Here is a 27,641-nt window from a genome sequence, read left to right as displayed (position 1 = left end):
CTGCCTGCATAAAAGCTGTCACCAGCCTGCCTCTAGCCTGCCTCGAAGGGTCATTCAGAGGAACAAATAGGTCACGGTGGCTAAGCCCGGCTTTCAACCTTGGCCCTGTGGCAGAGATGGCTAACCCAGGGACCAACTGCTCTTATTTGTGTAATCGGGACACACCTGTTGAATGGCAGGGTCTCGGTGCATTTGCAAGTCACGGGCCACCAACAGACAGCCAAGAGGGAAAAGCTATTTATGTCAGGAGCTCCTGTTGCTGTCCTCAAGAAGTCGACCTGCTTGCAAAATAGCTCTTCCAGTGCAAGAATTCCACCTGAATTCCTTTAGCGCATGACCCTTCTTTAGCTTACCGCCAGGCTCAGTCTGTCTTCTGCGCTCTCCCCCTTCAAATGTGACACGGGTTCAAATAACTCCGAGGTGAAGAGAGATCTGCAGACTTCTCTCACTGCTCCTTGCCTCCTCCGGTGCCTCTAAGCTCCCTCAGCCAGACCCTAGCAGGCAGTGCAGGTTTCCTGCCCCACCTCACGGGTCTTGTGAGCGATCCACCTGCATGAAAGAGCTGGAGACTTCTATTCAGACCCAGGAGAGCAGGTGAATTTCTGTACACACACCAAAGACATGCTTCCAAAAACAAACAAACAAACAAACCCAACAACAGAAACATCATCACCAAGCCTGAGCCGTACAGCTCTGCCATCTGATACCACCTCCCTTATGATGATCCCCCGCCTTGGAATTTGAAACTTGGATAGAAACTCCAGGCAGGATTTTGCATCTCTCAAGGAGCTATTTAGACTTTTTGGCTACATAAAAAAATAAAATAAAATAAAATAAATGAATAGCCCAGGAAGATGTGAACAAACCTGTAGCTGCTCAGTAGTTGTCACGTATATTCTGATCTGAAGGAGCAGAGTGTCAGGGTAAGATTCAGACAGAGTGAACTACCACGTAGCTATTTCACTTATGCAGGTTACAGGAGTAATAAAACAGGCACAGCATACGTTTCTTAAGTCCTTAACTAGACAAAATTCTTCTGCTGCTTTGAACTCACAAAGATTTTAAGGGAGGCAGGCCAGTACGAATTCTTACAAACAAATTGCCCATTCCTGGCTGAAGAAGCAGTTTCAATATCATGGAGCCATCCTGGCAGGCCTGAACTGCCCAGAACTATCAGTTTAAGACAGAACACGAAGCTAACAGGAGTCTCTAAAACCCACTGACTTCTCCAGCGCAAAGCAATAGCTGTGTGCCCTCTTCCAGGCTTTTCCGTTATTGCAATGTCCTCCCCAGAGGATTCCCCTCTGCATCGTCTGCACCAGTTCACTGCCTCCTTCATTTCTGACTTAAAGTAATGAAACTTGGGCAAAACACATTTTAAAAGATGAAGGAAACTGAAGCAGCTTTACAAGCTGCTTCACACTCCCTCCCCTTCCAGCACCGAAGGCAGAGGTCTCCCATGATTGCTGCACTTTGCGTTTGGATTTGACTTGCATAGATTGGCCATTTCCTGCTCCTGCAGGTGTATATATTTTTCCAAGATCTGGAGAAAACACTGCTTTTATTAACTCACAGAAATGCTTGCACTACTTCTTAAATACTCGGCGATGATAAATTCTCATGAATCTGTATTTCTGGACTGGAGAATATAGCGTGATCCTTGTAGGCAAGGCAGGGTGGGAGACTGGGAGAGAGAAAACACGCAGTGGAACATTTCTATATTTTGACAACAGCTATTAATACATCACAAAGAGGACGCCGTCAAGCTATTTAGGTTGCAACTTTTAACTTGCCCTCTAAAATTCCGTTGTAACAAAGAGGAAATAAGTTTAGCCCAGCTGCAACTTTATTCCCTTTGTCCACGCTTTAAATAAAGAACCACCTTGCGACGAGCCTCTCTGCCTCTCCGATTTCTCCAGTCCGAGGTGGTCCAGCGGGCAGGCCCTGGCTGTGGGCTCAAAGCACCCTCTTCTATTCCTGGCTCTGACACTGACCTGCTGCACCGAGGGCAGCCTGGTTCACATCTCGCTGCCTCCGCTTCCCAGCCCTTGTTTACCCTGCCTATTTGGGCAGCGAGCTCTTCAGGGCAGGGACTGCTCTTGCTGGGCCCGTACAACAGCTGGCAAAACAGACGCAGGCTGCCAGACACAACTGTAATATCACTATACTCACCAGAAACCCCGGAGGCTTTGTGCTTACTGCTCAGCTACAGCTTAGCTGCAAAAAGAATTATTAAGCCGTGTTTTTCTGTGATACGCTGCCATGCATTTTTGGAACAAAAACGCTCACCTTACGTCACGAAGAGGGGTCTCAGCTCTTGCTCGAGCGGTTCCTCTGACTGTGTGAAGCAAAACTCATAGCGTGGGGACTATCTTTTTACCAACCCCATGACAAGGTCTTATTGCAGGACGGGTCTATACATAACGTTAACATGACAACACGTTACAAAAGGGAGCCTGACACAGATGCATGCAGGACAGGTGCCAAGAAACACAAATACCTAAAACCACTGTACCTTTCCAAACCAGCAACACAATATTCTATTAAGCATTTACTTACTCACGATTCAAAGAAGGAAAAGTGCATTTTGAACACCAAGAATGTGCTTAAGAACCTTTCCAAGTCAGGCCCTGCTAGCCCTAATATACACAAACTCACAGCAATGCAAACCTAGTGATTCCCCCTGCCAAGGAATGAAGTGGATGGAAACACAGCAAAGAAGAAAAAAGTTTGCTGTGTGCACAGCGCATGATCAAAATAATACCTTAAATATTTAGCTTACACACACAGCTCCTCATTAGCTGAATCCACCAAAAAGAGCAAATATGAGAGACTGTCAATGCTGTGGATATGCCTTTCTGCATAACAACTAGCACCTAGGATAAAGTTCCTATCTTGCTTTGACATCATCAGCCAATCAATTGAGCATTATTTAAGCATAAGTATGTTTCCTGAGATAAAAACAGCTGGCAGTTTTCAAAGGCGGATAGCCAAGATGGAAAATAGATAACTTTAAAAGTTAAATCAAACTGTTTTAGGTACTACAATTTCTCTTTCCCGTGCTCCTCTACAGCAAGGGTTTCGCAAGCAGTTTCTTAAAAATTTTCTCTGTTCCCTATTTTGGCTTGAGAAACTGTTATACGCAACCTGACTGCACAAAACCAGTTGTTTCACATACAAGCTAAAGCCCCTCTCCCTCTGATCTTCTTGTTGCAATTATCTGAAGATATATGTAACAGAAACAACGTTTTAAAGAAATGGTGTCATTTTCAAGTTAATCACCCTTTTAAAAAATGGGCAAGTGGGGGGAGGGGGGGGTAAGTTTCACAGCTATCTTACACTCCAGGCTCAAATTTATCTCTATTTAGCAAGCATTAACAGATGGCTTATCAAAAAACATTTAACAGCAGAAATGATCAAACTCACTTTGAGATTTTTATTTATTTATTTATTTATTTTTAAACAGTAAATACTCCCCAGACTAGTTTTTAACTTATGCCAGCCTCCCAGGGACCATCAGTTTAAGATCTAATGTTAGAACCATGCACGTTATTTCATTAAGTACATTTACCATAAAACGGTTCCAGCCTTTGCTTTCTCAGTTGCAGACAGCATTGAACAAATACCTCTTGAAAGTAAAAAACATCTTCTACCTAGTGCCGTGTGTTACCCAGACCGTGCAACAGAAGCTTCTGCTTTCAAGCAAGTCATAGCCAAGTTTGACAAACTCAGGATTTATGCTGTATGATTAAGAAAGCAGTTATCAAGAAGGCCCAGCTACCCATCACCTTCATTACCTTTCTATTTATCCAGTGATATTCTAGCTTAAACACCTACTCAGCTCAAATTTAACCTTCAAGGAGCAACCTACTGGTTTCTTACCTGGAATTGCTATCAGGAAGGAAGGCTGCGTGTCCAGCTTAGCCAGACCCCCTCCCTAGTTTGTACTGGTCAGTCGAATAAAATATAACCTCTCTCCTCAAATCTCACTCGTTCAGCTGCAAGAACAATCTTGGAGATTGCTCTTGGTCTTGGAGACATGCATGAGGAGCAGTGGGTATGGAAGAGACATGGCTATTTAAACCCTCAAGCTGCCACACAGACTATTAAACTCTTTTCCAGCTAGGTATAAATTTTATAACTGTACAACAAACCAAGATTGTGTGAGAAGTTAAAAGTAATTAAAGGATTCTTCCTCTAGAATATCTCAAGGTTCCTATATGACTGACTTGTAGGGCCGCTTGATGCATTACCTAAGATTGAACGCCCTAGGACCAGGGCAGTGCTGACCAATGCTAAAAGCAGCATGCTGTGCTAAAGTTGTTTAAAGAAAACTTGAAAATAGGATTCAGTGCAAAAGCACATCCTAGAATTACTTAAAAAAGAAAAAAAAAAAAAAAAAAAAAAAAAAGATCCTGTTCATAGGAAATCTAACAGCACTGAAATCCCTGAGAGCTTGTGACACTCAAGTACCCTTCCCTTCACTTAGACCCTCTGACCTAGCAAACTTTTCTGTAGCTGTTTATAGAGCTGCATTCCTCTGCAGGGGAAGTGGTGGTCCTTACACATGCTGCACCTGCTCGGCTGTACACCTGATCCCTCCCCGCAACCGAAACAGCATAGTATCACCTTATTCTTAATGAAAAATACAGAACTTCATTTCCTCGGGAGACAAAATCATATATCACAGCAGAGAAAGTCCAACGCACAGCCATTCTGTAGCCCTTATTCCTGCTTACTTCCTAGGGAACTGTGGTTCACTTTCCGAAGCCCAGTCCATGGCTGTAACTTCCACTGGCTACAGCTGCCATCCTCCAAAAATTGAGTGGGTTTAAGTCCTGGCCTGAAAATCCAACACAGGGATTGTCAGCACCACCGAAGCTCTATTGCTGACAGCAGGGGCCATGGTTGTTTCTCCAAGTCTGTGTCACTGATGAGATAACACCATGAGACAGCAAAACAGGCCTCAAACATCCCTTCTGGTATGATTCACGCTAACAGCATTTAGGGCAACATTACTGTGTCACTGGTTGACAAATAAGATGCTGGGCTCTGAGCTGGCAGCTATAGGGAAACACAGGAAGCGATTCATAGACCCAAAGAAGGTGAGCTTCCCCTCGGGATCCTCCAAGCAGCAAGGAAAGCCCACGTTGTGTGGTTGCCTCTGAGTGGCATTTCGTATGCTAATAAAACTTAGAGGAAATACAGCCTTTGGTTTCTTACTAAGGACTGTCAAGGCCAAAACCCTAAAACACTTACATCTAGAAAGATGCTGGTGCCATGTACCAGCAGGTCTCACACCTAATCTGAAGGCGTGCTGTTGAATTTAAAAACATCAACAACAAAACAGCAAACCTGTCCACAAAACTTTAAACCCCTGAAGCCAGAGTCACGCAGTCACTTCCCCTGTGACAGCCATCACCAGCAATACCAGCACAGGAGGCTTGAAGGAACATGTTCATAGTCACAGGATCCCTGCCATGAAGGCTCACGCATCTAATAACACGTTTAGGCTCATTCTCCAGGCTTTCCAGCAGATGCTAGGCCAGGTCTGTGTCCCTTATAAGCACTTTTCTGAGGTGTCTTTGAGGCTTTGGTAGAATGACAAAATCATTAAGGTTGGAAAAGGGCTCCCAGATCATCTGCTCCAACCATCTACCAATGTCACCCACTGAACCACGTCCAACTTCTCCTTAAACACCCCCAGGGACAGTGACTCCACCACCTCCCTGGGCATCCTGGTCCAACACCTGAGCACTTTTTTCTGAGAAGAAATGTCTGCTAATTTCTAACCAAAACCTCCCTTGGTGTTTTGCCTCCCCTGGTAGTTGCTGGCAAGACCAGAGGTGCCACTCAGCAGCTGTGAGGGAGAGCTGGCACACAGCAGCTCCTTCAGTTTCTCCATGCTTCCACCTCCCCTGGCTTGAAGTGTCGTGTGTAGTGCTTTGGAGGAGTTTGTGTCGTGCTTTGGAGGAGTTTGGAGGACAGAGCTCCTCAGGAGAGCATCTCCAGCCCCAACATCTGAGGGCTGCTCCCTGCTTGCCTGGCACCGAGGGGGGCTGGGGAAGCCCCCGCCACTCTCTCCCGCTTTCTGGCTGGGCACTGAGAGCTTCTCCCCACTCTCCCCGACCCTGCTGGGCACAACCCGGGCCAGACCCCACACCTCAGAGCAGCCCCGGGCCCGCCACACGCGGTCCCTCCCCTCCCGGGGGCGGCCCCACGGCGGCCCCTCCGCCGCTGCCCTTCCCCTGCCCTCGCCGCCCCTCTCGGGCGCAGAGCGACGACGGCGCAGCCGCGCTTCGAGAATAGCCCCCCCCCTTCCCTCCGCCCCCTGACGGCAGCGGGGAGCCCCCCTTAGCGACTACGCCAGGAGCGCAGAGCGCCCCTTAGCAACCGGCTAGGCCGCAGCATCCCCGGCCTTTCCCAGCCGCCGCCGCCGCCTCCCCCTCGCCCTTCGGCCGCGGAGGCCTCGCTTACAGGTCGGTGCCGAGCTGGGTGAAGCCGGTGTTGAGGCAGCCGCGGGCTATGCGCCTCCAGAGGAGATCGCGGCTGCTGAGGAAGCGCAGGCGGCGGCAGACCTGGCCCAGGCGGCCCAAGGCCTGCACGTCCAGGTAGGAGCAGATGAGGAGCAGCAGCTCCTCGGGTAAGGCCCAGAGCGGGGAAAGGGGGGGGGAGGAGGGGGGGGAGGCGGCCCGGGATCCCCCCTCCGCCTGGGGGGATCGGGGGCTGCCCTTCCTCCCCATGGAGCAGCAGCTCCTGCCCCTCCTCCCCGGGAGCCGGAGCTGCTGCTGCCCGGGGGAGGCCAAGCCATGGACGGGGGCAGCCGCTCCCCAGTCACATGGGGCAGGAGCCGCTGCCTGTCACTGCCCCCCTCCGGGGGAGGAGGCGGCGGCGGCCGGGGGGGGGGACACGGGGACACGCCGAGCCCACCCTCGGCAGCGAGTGAGTTCCTTAACGGGGGCCACTGGGACTCCCCCGTGGACCGTCCACCACCAAACTGCCCCCCCCCCCCCCGGGGTTGGTGTTCGTCGTAGATGGTGTTAATAACGGCACCTCGTCTGTGTGTTCTCTAATAACGTGAATTATTAATGGTGGGAACGGTGATCCCAGGTAAGCAGAGCATCTGCTCCGCCACCTGGAGCAGCCCTGGCTGGGCCAGCACCCCGGCGAAGGAAGGTGAACAGCAAGGTGATTGCTGTTCATTAATTATCCTCAGGCAGGGTCAGGAGTTCCTGTCACCCACGAGATGACAGCAGGGGTCATCTGGTGTTACACTGCTGGTCTCAACTGCCAGATTCCCGGGCCACTTAAAAGAAAGGGTCTTCCCCATGTGAGAAGGGGCCTTGCTGCAGAGAATTTAAGGCTGGCTTTTTGCTCAGACCCTGCTGTGCCATCCATTCCCCCTCCACAGAGCAGAGGCTGAAAAAGTGCTCACATTTCACACGTGTGTGTACATACATACATGCACACCACCACCAAAAAAAAAAGTTCTTAATAACTGAGTCATTATTGCCATCCACAGGAGCCTGGAGTACTGACAACACAGAAGGATCCTGGTCCAAAATGGCAAAGTAGCCTTCCACAAACAGTGGAGCAGGAAAATCTGATTAAAGTGTTGTGCTATTCTTTCTTGCAGTATTTTCCACTCTAAGGAAGCTTGAAATGCTTGGGGAAACTTCTGCCTCAGAATTAAAAAATAGATAAGTTATGAAAAGTAAATCATCTACCTCGAATGCTTTGTACAGGTATCGCTTACCCTCCACAGACTACATCTCCTTTTGCATAGTGGAGTAGGAAAATAAATTTCAGCATATAATGAGGTTACCATAGCAGACAGGCCTTTTAGTTATTGCATCTACTTCCAGATGGTCATCTTGTCTACGTAATCTCAAGCATTCAAATATTAAGATGACTAAATCAGCAACTCTGGAGGCCTCATATTTGAGTGGTTCAACACTGCCAGCTGAGGAACTGTCTTGTCCATTTAGACTGAGTTTCAATGCACCCTGGAATTCAAGGAGATTCCAGAAGACCAGAAGAAGGCAAATGCTTTATCAGCACTTATTACGAGTGAATCAGCCCAATTAATTACAAACTTCTCAGCCTAATATAAACCTCAGGTAAGATAACAGCACATCTTTCAGCACAGGATTTCAGTAGCCAACTGAAAGGGAGGTAACGTAACAAATGTTGCTTAACAAAAGATTATGGAAAGTTGGTGTGAATGCACTTTTATAACAAACTAATTCAGTATCTTTTTGATGACATAAGCTTAAACATGTATTTATAATTAGCTCTTTTGTAATAAACTTTGCCAATGTCTGATACATTAAATTTATTAAAAGCTGAATGACTTCTCTGTCTTAAATTGTTATTGTAAAGAGACCAACTTATTATCAAGTTGGTCTTTCTCCAGTGGGATTCCAGAGAAAGCTTATGGACCCTACATTATTTGATATTCGTGACTTGGAAAAAAAAAATCCTGAAATCACTATTAGCAAAGTTTTGTAGGAGGCACAAAGCCTCAGGGAAGAGCCAAAGGATGCTTATGGCTGCACAACCTTATATTAAGTTTAGGCATAATCAAATTATATGTATTTCAATCAAGCCAAATGTGAAGTTTCACATCTAGGAACAAAGAATGTAGGTCACACTGAAAGGATGTAACTCTATCCTGCAAAGCTGCAATTCCGTAAAGACTTCATTAAGATGAATAATCAGCTGAACGTGAGCTCCTTCTGCAGCGCTGTGACCAAAGGGCTGGTGCTGCCCTGGGAAACAAACGAGCCAGGAGGTTCTTTTACCTCTGTTTTTGACTCTGTTGTGACGGCTTTGGAAATAATTTGTCCAGCCAACATTTCAAGAAGGATGTTGAAAAACTAGAGGGGTTTCAAAGAAGAGTAGTAAGAATGATTGCTGGACTGTCAAACATGTTTTATAGCGAGACCCAAAGTGCTCAGTCTATTTAGTTTGCTAAAGAGAAGGTTAAGGTGTGAGGTGATCATGCCTTACGAGCACTGAAACAGGAAGAAAAATCTGGTAACACCAGGATCTTCAATTTAGCAGACAAAGAGATAAGATCGCTTGACAGAAGGTGATGGGAAACAAATTTATAAATAATGCATGTTTTGGTAGTGAAGAAAATTAACTGTTGAAACAGCTTATCAAGATTTATGGTTGATTCACCATTACTGGATTTCTTTAAAATAATACCAGATTTTTGTTCCCCTAAGAGAGCGTGATTGGACCACAACAACTAAAACTTAAATCAGGAATTTATCTAGCAAGCCCTAGCTCAGGAATCACACAAGACAGTGAGAGGGGTCCCTTCTCATCTTAGGCTCTGTCATTTTGCAGAGGCTACATCTGACATGTCTGTGGTAGTGTCTCTCCCCAGTGTGGCCCTTGGTGATAGCAGAACCAAAGTATGGCCAAGTGCGTCTGCAAAGCAGGGCCTTAGTGCTCCCCAGTTAGTGGCCCAAGGTAAAAACAACTATGGAAGATTTGCCTAAGATGGAATGTTTGTAAGCAGTAATCTCAGAGAGGCTCAAACACGATCTGGACAGGGGTTGTAAATAGTATTATGGAGAAAACAATATATGGTATGTTGCTCTCTTATATGCAACATTGTTTTCTAGTGTGGATAATTGCCTTACAAATTTAAGAATAATTTTTTTTTTTTGCCCCAATGGATATAATCCATTATTTTCTTTGTTAAGAGGAATGGACCTGCAACTGCACACACTTCTCATGCCTGCTTTCAGCTGCGGTGACTGCTGTGGAGCTGGCAGTGCTGTGCATCACAGGCTAAGATGCCCAATGGCTCTAGTCTCATCAGTGCTGAACAAAGAGCATAGGTAGGTTTTTGCAGGAACAAGAACCAAGGAAGGTTTTGAACTGTTACTAAAACTGTACACATATCGTGATTTTTGCTACACTGTTTGAACTCTAATAAAGAAGTCAATGCAGGTGCCCAGTGCAGTATAATAAAGTCAATAACGCAGCCTTCACGTATCATACAGTCAAAGATCCCAATCCTTTCATGACCCATGACCACTCTGAACCTCTAGAAAATGGGGCAATGTTCTGTGCTGAAGTAGCAGACCATTCCAGCTTGCAGGATTTGTAAGCTAAAAACGGGAGCTGACACCTGTAAAGGCTGCGCTTTAACAGTGCAAGTCAATGAAACTCAGCTTGGAAGAAATACCTTTTCAATGCCTGCCTTTTTTTCTTTCTTTCTCCTGTCTTCAAGGGGTTTTATTCTTCTTTGCAGTGCCCTCAAATACACCTTTCCAGCTAAAGACACAATCATGTGGACAGCTCTTTGTTTTGTTTTTCCTTCCAACGAATGCTTTTGTGTATTTCTGAAACTTAAGACACCTCCTCTGCTACTACAGTACTTATCTGTAACACCATCGCTTTGAGGGATTAAAGCAGGTTACTTGTTACACACTTAGATCAAGAGTTATCTGAGTAGAAAGTCTATCCCGTTAGGGTTGGCGGAATCTGTTTTTGATCTTGAGTTGTTTTGATTTTCTCTGAGAGCAAGTAACATGTTATTTTAACTTCTGAATAAGGTGTGCTACCTGACTGTGTCTCTTCTGTTTGGCAGAAAGGATTAGAAACCTCCACGGAACTTGCACTCTATTAAAGCAGAGTGCTCACCATTGAGAACCAAGGAGCTGAATTGTTTTCAGATTATATGTGTGTGTGTGTCTTTCCCACATCAAAGACTTTGATGGAAGCTGTTCACGCTATTGTCAGGAATGCAGGGATTGGCACAAAGGTGATTAGCAAAATTGCTTTTCTGCAGTAGAAGCACAAAAATTATCAAAGGATTAAAGAGGATAAAATTAAAGGTTATACTGAATTTGGGGGTGAATTTTCTCCTTTTACCCCAGTTTATGCATATTGATTTGGTTTTACCTATAAAGGGATTGCCAGAAGAAATTAGAATTAGAAGCTGTTTGGTATGAATTCTGTTAAAAGGCAAGGGAAAATCTTCCCTTAAAAATAATCCCAACAGACCCTATTCTGTATAGTTCCAAACCACTTCTACAAGGAGCTTTTAATGAGAACTAAGGGCACCCAGCCAGCAGCCAGCCCTACAAGGTTCTCAGCAGCCACAGGATCAGGACCTTTATCCATAAACTATGCTGAAAATTATGAAAACAAACAATTCCATAAATCAGTTTGTCATCAGTGATGCTGTTTGTTTACTTTTCTCACTACACTCTGCTGACAAAGATACTAAACTGAGGGGGTCGTTCTCATTATCCACTTGCTAAGCGCATGCAATGCTTTTTGCATTTTCATCAACAGCTGAGCTGCTTGAATGGTTTGAAAAACAGCGATAAAAATGGATTGACAAATATTCTAATGTATCAAAACTAACAGCTGAGCCTTCCAGAAGCTCTCTTGCTTGGCAAAACTGCAAAGCAATAATAAAATAATAATAATAAAAAAAAGGTATAACCTCCCATAGCCAGCAGAATTGTCTCATCTTTCTGGTTTAGACTCTGTTTGTTGTTCATTTTATTTTGAAGTCTTCTATTACAATCTTCTAAATACCAGCCCTATACCTATTTCGTGTCTTTGCATTTTGAGTTTGGTTTGTTTGTTTTGCTAGTCTGCTATTTTCTGGAAGTCACCCAGATTATTTTATTTGTTTTTAACCTCATTTATCAAAGTATTATCTAAAGCATCTGTTCAGAAAATGTTCATTTTAACTGTTTTCCCAACAATGACCTTCTTCCTACCCCCCAGGCCACATCAAGTTGTCACTCACCAGACAGCTGTGGAATTTGGAATCATTCCTTTTAAATGCTTTACAATTCCAAATGGTAGATTTCTAATGGCACAATATGATTGCCACAAAGATCTTTAAATTTCCCAATCCTCCAGGCTTCAAAGGCTGGACCGTCCTTGATCTCCTGAAGGAATGCTTTTGAATCTTGTGCTTTTATAGGGGCTACCTATGAAGATATTTTAGGGGCTTTTTTTCTTTCATACTTAGAGCCTGAGGAACTAAACATTCAAATTCCCACTGGCTTCTTTGAGAGTAAGATCAAGACTTACACAGTTGTTTCTAGTGTTTTTCAGCTCTATTTTCATTAATTCCACAGGTTGTTCCAAAAATTTTTGGAGTGTTTAGAGAATCATGTAAGAGTATCCTTGGTGTAGTGGTGGCTGTGGTACTGTTTTAACCCACATCTGCCTTCCACCTACTTCATCCAGTCCCTAGCTCGTCCACAAGCAAGTCTGATGGTGTCCTAACTCACCGTGCCCATGGGCACAGAGGGCTCCCTTGCTCTTGGAGGATGCTCTGCTGTCATATTTGAAGCTTCACTTAGGACATAATAATAAGGAAAATGAGCAAACCTCTTCCTACAGCCAGCTTTGGGTCTGCCTTGACTGGACAATTAAGACAGAGCTTAATTGCCTGCAGCAGTTACAAATTTGCAGAATTACTACAGTTCTAGGCTTCCTTCATCTCTTCCCCCTAGAGACACAGGCAACATATCACTGGCAGTACTTTCTTGCACAGTAGAATTTCCTCAGTAAGGAGGCTGCCATTTTTTTATTTCTCACTGCTTAATTCGGTTTACTCTCATCACTAAAACACACAGTTCAGCAACTTGAAGTTAAGTATTTTATAGTGTAGCAAAAGGAACCCAGCTGGTGCTAGAAACCTCCCTTTATTTCTTCGTTCAGCTCATGCCAAGCCACGAGGCATATTCTACCCTATATTTTCTACCCTATATTCTCTTATTAATGAAGCACACAAGTATATACACATATAAAACAAAACAGAGGGTAAGTTATCACCCTGTCTTTACACTGTATGGTCTGGTCCTGCTAAGGAGCACCATGTCCATGCAAGGGCCCTTCTAGCACAGTCATCTGTAGGTTTGGGGTCCTTGGCTGAAAACCCCACAGGGAAAGCGCTGTGCTTTCTACACTGCTCCAGCATCCCACAGGACGTGACCTCAGACTCCCAGGTATTATTGTAAGTAGCAACCAATGCTTGGTCACTGCTGTAAGTGTATGTTTAGATATCCCATATTGCACGTGATTTCAAAATAGGCCTCAGCCTAACCTCGGGTTTTGTGACAACAACAAACTGCAGCAGCAACTAATTACTAACCCAGTTTATGGGTCAGGGAACAAGCCTTAGATCCTCATTTACACAGGTTTCTTATGATCATGTAAGCCCTGCCTCGCCACGACTATTTTTGTTTGTTTATTTAGATCAGTTAAAAAAAAAAAATCCCACATCCCAAAATAGAGAATGTTTTCCTTTGGAACTGGGAGAAAACACACTTGATGGCTTTAACATCTGCTGGACAATGCATGGATGGTGGTAGGCACCTCACACAGTTTCGTGACAAACACATGTGCGTACAGCGTGTCAGATTATAAATCCAAGAATAAAGAGTCATTAAAACCTCCCTTCTACAGCCCACCTGCCATGAAAATAGGCCTTTCACTCTATTTAAACCGAAAACGAGTATTGGGAAGGAAAATGCCGACATTCCAGGGATTCAAGTCAAAATCTCTCCCTCCGATAAAGGAGGTCTGTCAATTGAATGTAAATTGATTCATTGTCCGTCTCCCATCAGGGCCCATAAGCCACCCCATGCACATATGCTTCTATTCTTGCTAGAAACCGAGACCTCACAGTCCTAAAACCATTGCAGCAACAATTGCATTTGTCATTGGCTTGATCTGAAACTCTGGATAATTCCCAAATATTTCACTTTTGCAGCATGCTAGTGCCTGGTACAATTTTGGGGTGAAGATTCCAGCGGGATTAGCTTGCTACCCAGCAGAGCAAGAGTCCCTGCAGCTGCACCATCGGTGCAAATCTTTCTGCTCTTGGAATGGAGGAAAGGAGAAAGAGACATCTGCGCTCTGGATCAGCTCTACTAGAATCACCTGAGTGCCATGAGTGACAGATTTGGTCATTTTCCTTCTCTTTTTCTCTGGGTATGCAACGGATTTATCATTGCTATTGTGTCTGAATTGTTAGTAGCATTATGCCCAAACCCAACTCGAACGACAAACCAGCCAGGCTCTGCAAGGTGCCTGTGCCTCTGCAGAGGAGAAGGGGCTTCTGACTTTCCGTAGTCACTCTTGAAGCCGAATTGACTACGATGTGATGACTGACAAATCATAATGCCTCTCAGAGGTGACCCTCCTTACCTAGAGCTGTGCCTCTTCACCTCTTTGGGCACCGTGAGACTTATAACCGCGTTAGTACAGATAATAGTTTTTTGAAAAGGGGTAAAGCCCACAGCACTCCAGCAGTTTTTCCTGTCGCATCCCTCTCTTTCCATGCACACGAACATACAAATGGGCTTTCTCAGCATGAAGCTCTGTAGAAGGAGCCAGTGGAGACACCTACCCCCGTGTGCTCATTTTCCATCACCCGTTGCCCTGACGTGCCAGGCCCGCTGGCTCAGCGGGTGCCCTACCAGGTGTTGGGCCGTGCAGGTGTGTGCAGAGGCACAGCAAGCGCAAGCACAGACAAAGATTCAAATACCAGGGCTTTTCAGCCTGAACCTGACACTGCCGCTTTAAAGCCAGCGACGCTGACATCAAAGTTTTCCACTCCCCAGAAGGAATGGACTATTTTGCGCCCTTCCAAATGATGTCTCTCATCTCTCTGCCTTTCCTGCAGCCTTGTCTCTCTCTCACACACGCTTTTTCTAATACCATCCCTCCCTCTCCACTTCAAACCATGGGAAAAACCTAGGAAAAGAAGCTTGCCGACTGAGGGAGCGTTTCGCTGCATTGTGTTTTCCAGCTAGACCTGAACAGACTGAAATCAATTCAGCTCTCGCTCGCTCGCTCCCTCCCTCTCCCATGTCTTTTTTTGTTTCTCTTAGATCGTGCTCCCTGCCTTAAGAAAGCCCAGTTTAGTTGTATCCATCCCCATAGCAATCAAGTGACCGGTGGTTTTTATTGCTTGTAAAAACACAGTATCTTTTTCATGGGAGTCAGGTTCTTCTTTGGTTTGCAATGCCCAGTGAGCAGTGGCAACAGCCTGCAGAATCTTTGATCAATTCTCACATATCCATTTGAAGTATCTTTAGTAGACCCGTCAGAAGAAAGGGGCTCAGTAATTAGTATTTTAATATAGTATATCGGGCTCTCATTGTATTACTGGCACAGGGCCTGGTTTAACAGAAGTGCACAGAAATACCTGTATCTGATCTAAATCACTACGTGCTCTAAAACATATACATTATTAAAGCTGAAGTCCAGCTGTTGCTATATTAATATCCTCTGATTTTTATTTGCTCCTACCTTTTGGAAGGTTTCGGTTTTCATTCTGAAATTTTCCAGGCTTGCTCCCAATACCGAGGTTATAACTGCAGGATGAGAACCAGAGGAGAATGCAAGAAGGTTCACTGGAAATTTGAACAGGCGAGATTCAGCACAGCAGAGCCAGAAGGGCCAAAGAAGGCAGAAGCGATGTGGAAACAACCGGGGTGACTGTGTCACTTCAGTCTTGACCATATCACCTGTAGACAAAGGGACAGAATTAAGGGTGCGTGTGCAACCTGGCTTTTATGCCTCCCAATCTTTGGAATATTTGTGCAGTTAGTGTTCCCTTAACATAATTTTTTCCTTTCTCTGAGTTGCCCAAATTTTCAGGGCCAGATGCGAGGTTGCTGTAAACAACACTGGTTCCCTGCATTTAGCAGAATTACGCAGCTTTGCATCAAAACAGATAGACCAAAGGCAACATAAAAGTTATCCATTTGGCCTATCCAGAACTTCCATAATGAAGAAAACCCAGCAACCAAGACCAACCACAAAGCAGAAATGTCCAGGGAAAGCCAAATAACATCGCTGCAAAACAGTTTAAGCAACACAAATGAAGGTGTTGCAAAGTTGCAGGTTATCACCACCAGCAGCAGAGCCCCAAAGGGGATTTTATAACTTACCCTAGAAAAGAAATCAACGCTTTTGCAGTCAAAATGGACTTGCAAAGTCCAGTCAGTGGATAATGGCATGCCCAGAGCTTCTTCTCACGTAGCCCCAGTTAGCTCCAGTTGGCCTCAAAATAACAGGGGAAGAGATCTCGGTATGCTTTACTGATAGACAGATGAAAACCAGCACTGGAGAAACCTTCTCACCACTTGCAAGACACTCGCTTTGGGTCACATCATCCACCACCCAGTCCCAGGGCAGGTTCCTCACTTAAGAAATAGGGTACCTGAAGTTTCCAGTTGGAGCAACCCTAAATACAAGCCACTGCCCTAAAACCTGCTTTCCAGGTTGGCAAACTCACTTGTGTCTGTCACTGCCACTGAGTATATGTGGCAGAACTGCTGGGTGCTCAAAACCACTGGAAATGTCATTTTATTTAGTGCTTAAATACCGTTTTCAGAGCCTAGCTTCTCACATGTGCTGGGACACACTCTCCTTTTGTATTATTTTGCTGTAATACAAACTTCAATACTACAATCCCAAACTATTTCACAAATAGCACAACTCAGTGCAGGCTGGTTTTCCTCAGCACCTCGAGTATACTTGTAGCATCTGGGAACTGCCTCGTAACCTAAACTGCCAGTGATTTGTAACCAGTATCTCCCATGTAGCTTTATTTCGGCAGCACCCAGATCATGGACTAATTATTTTCAGCCAGCTGCACAGCTTCTCAGAGCTATGTTTCAGGAGAAGAGGTGATTAATTACGACCCTAATTTTGTGCAATGCAGACTTTTAGGTAAAGGAATTGAGCTTGAGCATTCAGGTCAGCAACAATTTCTTTTGGCTTCTACATGTCAGTGTGGTGTGTGTCTATAAATATTCTCTGCATTTAATAAACAGTGTATTGTGTAAACACAGTTTACCAAATACTTTTCCTATAAATGAATATATGCCAAGTAACACGCAGTGTAACATTCTATACAAAATGGCAGGAAAGGATAAAATATTGCACAAACAGGAAATCCTATGCGATAATAAGGATTGGTCTCAGAGCATAAAGCAATGAGCTAGAGTTGATGTTATCTCTGCTCTGAGATAGCTCCTGATTAGTGTGTTTAATCATTAAATAGTAAATAATAAATAATAATAAAAGAACAGCTTTTGGATTTTTTGCTCTGTTCTTTCTTTCTTAATTTGTCTCCTCTCTCTCTCATTTTGAGAAAAACAGCATCAAAAGATACTTAAACATGAGTCAGAGCTTCAGTGTATTGACATTGTCAGTGTATTTTCAGGAACAGTTTCTGAAGAGATCGTTTTCATAGTCACTATAATTTCTTCTGACTGTTCTGACTTGTTATTTTTTGTAATGCAAGATTAGAACATGAACATAAGCTGTTTCCAACACTTGCAGGTGCTGAAACTGCCTGGCATCTCTAGCTGCCTAATTCCAGGACTGCTGAACTTTTCTAGCTTGCAAATAATTGTCGTGATTGTATGCAAATGCCATCTCTTGGGACTCCTGCAATAGATACTGTAGGAATGCAGTTCCCCTGGAAGTAGCCAAGAGGGATCCACTTCCCTGCACATCTTAAAACACTATTTGGGGTGTAAAACACTCACCATCAGAACTCTCAATTATGTCCCTGTAAATCCTGAAATCCTGAGAAGAGGGTTGAAAACCGGGTATACACTCCAAGAAACAAACAAACAAACAACAACCAAAAAATATATATATCAAAAATGAAAAGATAAAAAGGGAATTGGGCAGAATAAAGACATTTTCCAGGTCTCATGAGCAGATGAACATTTATAGCTGAACTTTGTGCAGACAGCAGACGAACATCATATGAGAAAGGCAGAGGAGACAACTACAGTGAGAAAGCAGAGAGATGGTGTTGAGACACTTTCGGGGGGGGGGAGATGATTCGTTGGGCCAAGTGACCTTTTCCCATCCAGCAATTTCTTCTGTCCCAGTGCAGAATGACAATGGGAGCCCAATGGCAGCGCAATCTGACATCCACGCCCGTACCCAAACAGATTCAGCTCGGCCGCGCTGCGCTGCCGCAGCCATGGGATGCTGTGAAACAAGCCAGACCCAAGTTTCCAACTTGCCCTCTTTTCTGTTGTTGTTGTTATTGCTGTTTGTTTCCATTCACCCCCTTTTATTCTCCATTTTTTTCCTGTCTTGACTCTGATGGGGGCTCTTTTTGTGCAAAACAAGCCCTTCTGATCTCTTTGAAAGGCCAGCTCATGTCATTCTTCCAGATCATCATTGTATGACATGTTTTTATATCAGGCTGACAAAGGAGCTATTTGATCAGGGGGTATGGTGTGTGATTGTAAGAAATTCAGCTAGCCGGTGGCAGCCATTGTTCCCCAAAGCGGCTCCCTGACCCCATTCTATTCAAGGAAAAACTCCCTTGGAGTGGCCTCTATTCATTGAGTAACACCAGTCCGCAGTCTCACTCCAGGAGTATGCTCAATTCAGAGGTGTGTCACCGATATTGCCCATCAACCAGCCTTTAACTCTTTCATCAGCATTAGGTTTCCAACACGACAGCTGTTATCATAGGATGAGCCGGGCCGGGGGGGTTGTTATGCATTCCAGCTCGCTGAAGCTCTCCTTATCTCAGAGAAATTTAACCTTCTTTACAAAAGTTGCATTGGAAAATGTCCGTCTGCTGCTTCCTGCAGTGAAGCCTGAGTCGTCTGCCTTCCCATCCCCATGCCCTGAAACATCCCAGTTTGTTGTCCGTCTTCTAAAACAAGTGTCTTGGCTTGGTCAAGCTCGCTCAAGGCTTTGCATTGATTTAAATCATTTTGGGATTTGAGCAAAAATGACCTGCCATTCTCCCATGTTCCAGCTGCATCACTTCTCTTCTCCTCGATAATCTCACACCCGTGGTGCACCCACGGCACCAGTGCTGCTACTTGCTGTGGGACAGAGCCTTCTGTGCCCCTAGGTGATGCTCCATCTCACATCATCAGCAGAGAAAACTTACAGGCTTCCCACAAGCTCCGAGAGGGCTGTGCACTGAAACTGCTCCTGTCCCTTGAATGGATACCTCCAAGCATAACACAGAGCCTCAAAATCTCAGGGAAATTTGTTCAAATGCTCCCCTTTGGTTCAAAAAGCCATGGATCAGAGCCACTGCCTTGTGCCTAACTCTGGTTATTTGAGCATTGCTTTGCAGCCAGGATGGCTACGGATTTGGCATGACAGTGATGAATGGTTTTGCACACTGCTGGGGGAAATGTCTAGGTGACAGGATTGACATTGGCCAGCCCAGTACAAATTCAGACACACAGGTCTCTGTCTGCACCTTGAGGGAAGTCTCTGAAGCAAACTACACTCAGCACACCCAGCTTAGCATGGCTCTGCTGCACCTTTCAGTGCAAAACTTTTCCCCATGCGGCAAGCAAGTCCTCTGGCTCTTGCAGGTCATCTCCCATGGTTTCAACATCCTAGAGAGCAGAGTTACTTGCAGGGCCTCCTGGTGAGCCATCATCTCGTTTCCCTGGTTGGAAACACAGCCCTGGTTTGAGCATCACCGCCCCATCTCCTGCATCCTTCCTCCGCCAGCGCGCATCCTGCCCGGCGTTTGGTACCACCTTGATAGCGGCTATCTCCGGGATCGGGATTTGTTAATAAACTCGGGCTCCCTCTGCTGGGACAGAGCATAAAATACTGGGGGGGTGCAGCACCAGCCTACTTCACTGCTGGAACTCTTATTTTTGCCGTGCTGTTTCAGTAGCTGTCACGGTGAGCCCTGCGTTTTTCTCCACTGGGTGATAACGATGAAATCAGCAGCAATGCTCTGCACTGCAGCATCCTTCACTGCACGCCCCAAAACCTTGCATTATACTTCCAGTGACCTGTGAGTTTGGCATCACCTCTGTTTTACGCGTGAACTTTTTGCATGAACCTCAAGCGAGTGCAAAAGTTCCAGTAGATTGGGGAAATCCTCTCCTACCCTCACCCAGGAGCAAAACCCAGCTGAGTGCATGGAAAAACTGCTTCCAGGGTGGCTGAGCACAGTCGGCACCGCAAAGACCTGCATTAACTGGGCTGTCAGGATAAACCAAGCAAAGAGAAATGTAGATAAATGTCAGGGAAAGGGCCCAGGAAAGACTGCAACCTGCTAGGAAAGAGATGCACAGCCTGTCTTTTGGTAGACCCCACAAAGCTGCAGAGAAGACACTTCAGGGAAACATTCCCAGAGAGTCTAGGACTCTTCCCATCTGCTGCCTGTGAATTCAGCATGCTACATTATCTCTGTGACCTTTAATCCACCCCTAGTTACTGTGCAGAATGTTACTGCATCAACGTTTTTTCGAACAAAAAAGTGCAGTGTAGATCAAATTAAATGCATTTCCTCAGCAAAGCTGCTGCCTTCGCCGGCCACTTCTGCCTTCCCTGCCCCGAGATCGCTGCTGAGGTTAAGCAGGCTGAGCTGGGTGTCTGACCTTCCCTGAAACTAGAGCATTTCCTTAGCAGCTCAAAGCAGGCCAAATAACTCAAGGAGACCTGTTGCCATCCATGACAGCACCGACAGCTCTAGCCAGCAATTTGGGCACTCAGATTGCAGCCAAGACTACGGCACTGCCCTGCAGCATCCTGATATTCCCTCTGATGCCTCCAATCTTAAATATATATATATATATATGGGCTGTTGGCAGACGTGTTAATTCACTGCTTTGATGGGGAAAGATTTGCTTCCATAAAAAAATATATCTCTAAAAAAAATACAGCAGCTAATAGCTTCAGTGTTTCTACCTCTGTAGCAACCAGCTGTAGGCTCTAATCTGAACAAGTGGCAGCACAGGAATGTTTCTGGGGATGAGGTCTCCACACCACATTGCAGACTCTCCTCTTCCCCTCCTGAGCTCTTTGTATGCCACCAACACCTCCTGCCTGGCTGCCCTCTCTTTGGGCTTTTGGGGCTGTTTGCACCATGGCCACCTACCAGGGTCCAACCCTGCTGCAGATAACGTTGATACCCAGAGAAACAGCCCTGCAATAACAGCCCGCAGCACTGGGATTTTGCCTCCCAGGTCCTTTGAAGCAGGCCCCTAGAGTTCATCTGGTCTCAAGAGCAGAGGCTGCGTGTTTGTCACCTCCGGGTGTCCTCGAGGTGAGAGCAGGACTAAAAGCCCACATGCTTCACTGGCTGAGTGGCTCTGGCTTCCCTCTCCTCCCTGGGATGTTCATTCCCAGGGAAAGTGCTTTAGTGAGCACAGGTGGGACCCCCATCCCCTCCTCACCTCCCCCCTGGCTGCCCGCAGAGAAAGGTCCTCTGCCTCCTCCTGCTTTTCCAGCCTTTCCCACCTTCCTGCCCCTACGTCCTCTCCAGTTCTTGTCCCTTAGCTCACACCACCAGGAGAGCCTCCCACACCACAGGTAGCAAATACAAAAGAAAAGCCACGTCCTCACCACCCGTAAGGGGATCCCAAGTCACAGCGCCGAGGGCTTGTCCAAAATCCTAGCTCACGAAGCTTCACAGTTAGAGAAAAAAGTAGCTGTAATTTTTTTCTCCCTGTTGGGAAGTTTCTCATCCTGACTGAGGCCAAGGCAAGCTGGCTTCCTCAGGTAGCCCCAGATGAAGTCTGGTGACTGGAGTTACTGGGACCATGATGGCCTGGGGGTTGCTCCATCCCACCACTCCAGCTGGTGGCACGTCCCATAGGGACACCTCCATGTCACATCTTACCAAAAACGGTGCTCTGGTGCTCAGCCTGGTGCTGGGAACATCGCATCTCCTCCTTGTGATGCCTTGCTGTTGGACAGGCGGCTCTGCAGTGGAGACAGCCATCAAGCACAAGTAATCCCCCTGCGCCGGTGTCAAGTGCAGAGCGAAGCCCGGCGAGGGGAGGTGGTGAAACCCTCAGCTCCTCGCAGCGATCGCTCTGAGAGGCAGTGAAGTGCAGGCACTTCTCCGAGCCCCCTGTGTATCAGCAACCACCGCCCTCCCCTCCTGCTCCTCCAGTCCCTGGGTCTGGGGATGCCCCTTCACCACCCAGCAGAGAGCAGCAGGAAAATGGTTTTCCTACAATTAACCAGGCCATAATAGCGGTGGGATGCAGGTCAGTGCACCAGGTTCTGCACATACTGCAACAAGTCACAGCTGTGTCCTTTTGGATTTGGGGTTTTCACAGCAGTGTCTTTTCCTCTCCCTGGTCAGACCCTCTCCATCCTTTGGTTGCTCCCAGGCAAGTGCTCCAGGACAGCACCTGCAGATGGCAAACCGCTCTCCGAGCGCAGACTCTGCCAAAACCTGTGGCTGTATGAAAGCCTCTGCACTCGCTGTGATGACTGGGCATAGAAAAATTGCAAATACAGGCACTGAAGATAATTAGGTTGCACAAACCTCTTCTCTCAGAGCGAGTCTACTGAAATCAGAGGAATGACTGCAGATCTACTCTTTCACGACGGAGAGCAAAAATAACTCTGACTTCACCAGCTGAATGTTTCAATGACCAGAGATGGAGCCCTCCTGGGCAACTGTGATGGTCAGGATTTCAGGATTCATTATGAAAGTAACGCTGCCTTTGCTTTGGAGATGTGCTGTAGCCTTTGCAGCAGGAAATGAGGGATGGGAGACCGTAACCATGCTTTAGCTGTGCCTCCCATGGGCATCGTCCGTGCCTCTGTTCTTCAAAACTGGCAGAGGCACAGCAATCCTGACTGAACGAGGGTCAGAGCTCCACAGTCAGCCTCGAGCTGTCTGGAAGTCCCTGCAGGAACCTTTGGGAAAACATCAGCCCCAGGTGAGGGCGATCACACCAGTGGGTGGTCACTGCATCGCTCGTCCTCCCAAGGCGCTGGACACAAGCAAGGCAATGATGGGCTCCCCTGCCAGGTGCTGCGGCCAAAACACTTGGCTCCACTTCACAAGAGACGTTGACAGATGGGAATCAGCTTTAAAAAATAGCTCCAAGAGGTGAGAGAGGCTTGGAAAACCTGCTTTCAGTGCCTGCAGAAGCTTGGTCAAGTTGGATGGCATTGTAAAGAAGAAAAGAGTGCAAGATCAAGTGCCAGGAGCTGAAGTTGGGCAATTTCAAATCAGAAATACCAGATAATATTGAAATACAGAATCCTTGCAGGATATCCTTCCTTCCTTACTTGTCTGTACCCGAGGACTACAGCTTTCACTCAGAGGACACTGAGCAGGATCCTCTCGTCAGGGTATTGCAGGGGACTGGACCAGGCAGTCAGGGTAATCCCCACGAATTTAAAATCTGCTCCTGTATGAAAACAGGGTTCTTCCACTAGGGATGCGGGACAAAGTCCAACCTTCACTCAAAGCTGGGGAATCGGACCTGAGGTTTAGCAAAAGATCAGTTCTGTGGTTTTTTACTTCATTTATAGCTCAGATTATTGCATATAGACATTGCTTCCCCCTCTGGACCACTTCCATACCTTTTCTTGGCCTCTCGCAGACTGATTCAGCTGATTCCCAGCTCTGCCAGGAGTCCTTTCAGACCTTAATCCTTCTGTGCTCTGACTCCCTCCGCTCCTTCTCTGAAACAGGGCTGTGCCACTTGCTCCCAGCCCCGGCTGCGAGTTCCTTGGTGCTCACCCCTGCCTCCGTGCAGAGCCCAGAACAGCATCAGCTGCTGTGGCACAAGCTATGAGGAGGAATGAGGACACTGGAGTTCAGTGAAATAGCCCTGGAAAGGTTGTGTTGCTTCTCCTGCTGGATTCTCTGCTGAGAGTTTGGCTCGGTCGTGCTGGCTGCTGAAAGCAAAGCCAGCCTGATGATGATGGAGCATTTTCAGCATCTAAAAAAAGCCCCCAACAAAACCAATGGCTGCTGTTTATAACTGACTTTCTCTGGTTTACAGAAAAAGCCCAAGCAGACGGAGCTCCCCCAGCTCCAGCAGGTGAGAAGCTCCCATCCCCATCTCCTGGAGGGATGCACTTAGCAGCAGTTGCAGAGGGAGCAGGACGGGCAGAAGATGCACCAGCCAGGATTGCCACATCCAACACAAATAGCTAAATACATGTGCTGCAAATCCATCTGCTCACAGAACAGGGAGTGGGAAAGCTGGGCTCTCAGCTCTCCTGCTTACCCAAACTTCTCTTTTTTGCCCTTTGTGAGAATCAGGTGCTCCTTGCACAGGGAAAACCCCTGGGATGCAGGAGCTCCCTGCATGGGGGCTGCCCAGCATGGGGGGCATCCCAGGCAGCAGCCCGGCCCCCCAGGCAGGGAGGGTGACAAGGCAACCCCAGTGTGGCAGAGGGATATGCTATTTTTCATAGATATTTGAGGAAATAAGCACCTATTTGCACAAGGAATAGTTAATACGGGTAATTACAGACAACATGCAAGGGTACATCCCGGTGGGGATGTGGGACAAAGAACCCAGAAAAGATCCCTTTCTGTCTTTTTCCATGAAAGGATGGCGTTGTAGGGAACCACATCTGTGCTTGGAAAAACCTTGATGGAGGATCTTCAAATATCTACATGGGTCTGGGTATCCCTGTGCTGCTGGAAGCCACCGGGACCCAGCTTCAAAACCAGAGCTCTGGTTGCTGTGCCATGGCCCTGGCAGGACCACAGCCCCCTGAATACCCTCAAACACTCAAGAACCGAGGTTTTGAATGCCAAGCACTTGCTCCAAGCCCTGCACCACTCTGCAGTGTCCGTTTCACAAGGTCAACCTCTGCAGCACGTCCCCTGCGTTTTCAAAGCGTTTCCCAAACAGGTGGCTGCCTCCCTCCTCCCCGTACATGCTGCAGCTTGAATCGGCCACTTTGATCAGGGGGGAAACATCCCCGCAAAGCCCTTGATGTAGCACCAGCAATGTGTTAGAAGCAAACTGTCAGTGCGTGGTGGAGAAATAGGGCCTGAGACAGTGGAGGAAAATGGAAGAAGACCTGACCAGCAATCCTAAGCAAACTGTGCCTGAATCCCATGCTGTCAGCCCTCCCCAGGGCTCAGAGAGTATTTTATGGCTTTAATAGACATAGTCACATCTGCAGATGTGTCTGCATTGCCCACCAGCAGGCTCAGGCCAGCATCCCAGGCTGCTCTGGAGGCATTCCCAGGCTTGCATATGCTGATGGGCCCTGCCCTCCCTGTAGGAGCCCCCAGCTGGCTGTGCAGATGGAAAGGGCCCAGGTGATTTGTGGAAACACCTGAACGTCTAAATCAGACAAACTCATCTTTGCAGATTCCCTGGGTGGAAGAGCAGCTGGGGAAGAGAGCTGGACACCAAGAGCTCTCCATCCAAGGAGGCTTTGGATGCCCTGATAATCCATGGGGACAAGGGGCTGCCCACCTGAGCATCACATGCCAGCAGAGCTGGCTCGCCAGTTCATCCCAAAACGCTATGATGACCCCACACTTTAACCAAAATGGGCAGAAAGCCTGGCCACAGCCTTGTCTGTTCCATGGCAAGGGACAGCTCTCGCGTTTGTCCGAGCCAGCTGCGCTCCCAGAGCCTTGGCTTTAATGGCGCTTTGTGAAGCAGGTTGGCTCCTCCGAAATCAATCATTACCAGCAGTTAGCTGTTTGATGGTTAACAGCCTGAACCGAAGCCAAACTGGTTGTTAATTGGGCTAACAACCCATTTCAAGGGGTTGTTCTGCAGGGCCCAGCGCTCCCAGCAATTGACCGGGAGCTGTAACTAGCAGCCGGGCAGCAATTAGCAGAGCCCGGGGAAATTCGCAGGCCATTACCAAAGGGCCGGCTCCCAGCTGGGCAGCTGCTTCTCACGGGTGATGGGGCCTAAGCGTGCAAATCGAGCCAGCGCTCAGGGTCCCCTTTCACATCCCACAGCCAAATTTTTCCTACCCGTGTACAGCTCGAGTGTGCTCATCCTGCGTTTCAGCTGCTGCGGCAGCGTTTTTGGTTGTGGGTTGGGTGGTTTTGGGGCATGGCTACTGAAGTTTCTCTCACATTTGCTATGAGCACCCGCAGGGACACCATCCCTCATCCCTCAGCATCCCTCAGATCCCCTCCCAGGGCTCTCCTTTGCCACAGCAGCAGCTAAACCAGGGGCCACGCTGAGATCTGTCTGCTGGCTTGTGGCACCTGTTGTAGCTGACCACACAAAACTCAAGCCCTTGGGAGAAAGGGCTGCCATTCACTCTGTGAGCAGCTCATAAAAGAAGAGACTCCAGCCACTGGGGTGTTACTCCAATATACAGAATAATCACAGCAAGAGAGGCTGAGTTCTCCCATCTCCTGCTATAAAAGCTCTAAGAAAGGGGAAAAGGGGGGAGCAGGGACATAGTTCAGGCTCCCACAGCCCTCAACATCCCATTTCCAGCCCATAGCTACTGACAGCAGCAACTCAGCAAAGCAGCAATACCTGGGCACAGCTGATGTGGTTCTTCCTGACACAGCCCAGCCACTGGATCAGGACTTTTCGGCCGCAGTTTGCATCTTGGCCATCGCATCTGACAGCCCCAGGGGACCTCCTGGAGCTACAGCCCCTGTAGGAGAGATGGTGTAAGATGCATAAACCCCAAGAGCATTCCCTCTACCCCCAGAACATCTAAATTATGTTTCTTTGCAGAGTAGACTGGGCCATGAGTAATCTGGAGCGCTGGCTGTTGTCTCCAACCCAACCACAACAGGACCTCTCTCATCCTCTGGCTGACATGGTACAGGGCCAGTGGGTGGGTAAGCAGTTTTTCTGGAGCTCAGCACTGCTTCCACACCAACTCTGCTCATTCCCATTAAACCAAGTCCAAAATATCCCTCCAACATCTCCCGAAAGCTCCACTGATGCACCAAGCCCCAGCTGCCACGTGTCACCAGGCCCATAAGTCGTCATACCAAAGGACATGGATTGCTCTTCCTCACTCCAGGAGGAAATAAAATGACAAACATGGTCACAAAAGGTCTTCTCCATGCCATGGCATCCTCCCCAAAATTCTTACCCCATTCCTGGAGGGCAGCCTCCTGCCCCAGCCCCAAAGCAGAACAAGGCCGCAGCTCCCTGCCCCAAAGGAGATGACTGGGGGAAGCTGGGGGCAGCCTCGTTTTTAGGGGTGAGCTATCACTGCCGGAGGTGTGCGTGGGCAGGGGGCAGAGATGCTGCAAATGGGAAGCGGGGTGGTAACGAGGAGCAGATGCCTAGGTGCTTGGAGCATCCCAGGTGCTACAGAAGTGCTAAATGTGATTATCATGGCCAGGAAACAGGCCGTGAAAACCCGCTGCACTCCACATCCCCTCGCTCTCTGCCTTCTCCAGGATCTGGGGCAGAGCCTCCCCACCAGCCCCAGGCAAAAGGGAGCCAGCCTGGGGGGGGGGTCTTGGCTGCAGCTTTGCCAAGGACCCCCGGGATCAGGGGGGCTGTGCAGAAAGGAGAGGAGCACAGAGAGAAAGGCCCAACAGGAGAGTTGGGGCTGGGCATGGTGCAGTCCCAGCAGCACCATGAAATGATATTTCCCTGCACAGGACTCATTTGGTGGCCACCCTGCCCAGGATTCCCCTTCTCATGGGTTCCCAGCTCCCTTGGGAGACCCCTGAGCTCATTTCTGTTCCACCCTGCACCTCCCTCCAAGGATGTCCCTGAGAGGCTTGAGACCACGGCTGGGGCTTGCTGGCACCAAGCAGGGCACGGGGCACTGCTGAGCCCTCTCTGCTAGCAGGATGCAGCCCAGTTTGACCTGGGGTAGCTGCACTGGAGCAGAAATATGGGATCCCCCACGGAGCCCCCGAGCATCCCCGCTTCTGGTTA

The 27,641-nt window shown here is 47.5% G+C and overlaps 1 protein-coding gene and 2 long non-coding RNA genes across 6 annotated transcripts in view; 1 reads left to right on the top strand and 2 right to left on the bottom strand.

The window, feature by feature from the left end:
* The window catches only part of FBXW4 (F-box and WD repeat domain containing 4), a 57,528-nt gene extending 50,702 nt beyond the window's left edge, over window positions 1-6,826 (bottom strand). The window contains 2 exon segments of the mRNA XM_084526655.1: window positions 6,478-6,664; window positions 6,667-6,826. Coding sequence (XP_084382781.1) covers window positions 6,478-6,664; window positions 6,667-6,811 — 332 coding nt within the window. The 5' untranslated portion in view covers window positions 6,812-6,826.
* LOC311440156 lies at window positions 6,240-8,350 on the top strand. Of its 2 annotated transcripts, none has more exons than XR_014695226.1 (2): window positions 6,240-6,611; window positions 7,523-8,350. It is a non-coding gene; the product is annotated as an uncharacterized lncRNA (long non-coding RNA). The 2 variants fall into 2 exon arrangements; XR_014695227.1 differs by having other exon boundaries at window positions 6,382-6,611; window positions 7,637-8,350.
* Window positions 8,351-18,931: 10,581 nt separating this feature from the next.
* Window positions 18,932-26,959, bottom strand: LOC311440157. 3 transcript variants are annotated; one of them, XR_014695229.1, is made up of 4 exons: window positions 26,839-26,959; window positions 26,265-26,388; window positions 23,365-23,573; window positions 18,932-23,288 (listed from the first exon to the last, which is right to left on the bottom strand). It is a non-coding gene; the product is annotated as an uncharacterized lncRNA (long non-coding RNA). The 3 variants fall into 3 exon arrangements; XR_014695230.1 differs by having other exon boundaries at window positions 18,932-23,264; XR_014695228.1 differs by having other exon boundaries at window positions 18,932-23,573.
* Between the last annotated feature and the right edge of the window lie 682 nt (window positions 26,960-27,641).

The sequence above is a fragment of the Aythya ferina genome (assembly GCF_964211825.1).
Source record: "Aythya ferina genome assembly, chromosome: 7".
Lineage (NCBI taxonomy): Eukaryota > Metazoa > Chordata > Aves > Anseriformes > Anatidae > Aythya > Aythya ferina.
Note: the sequence above shows the minus strand (reverse complement) of the source record. Positions and strands in the feature narration are given on the sequence as shown.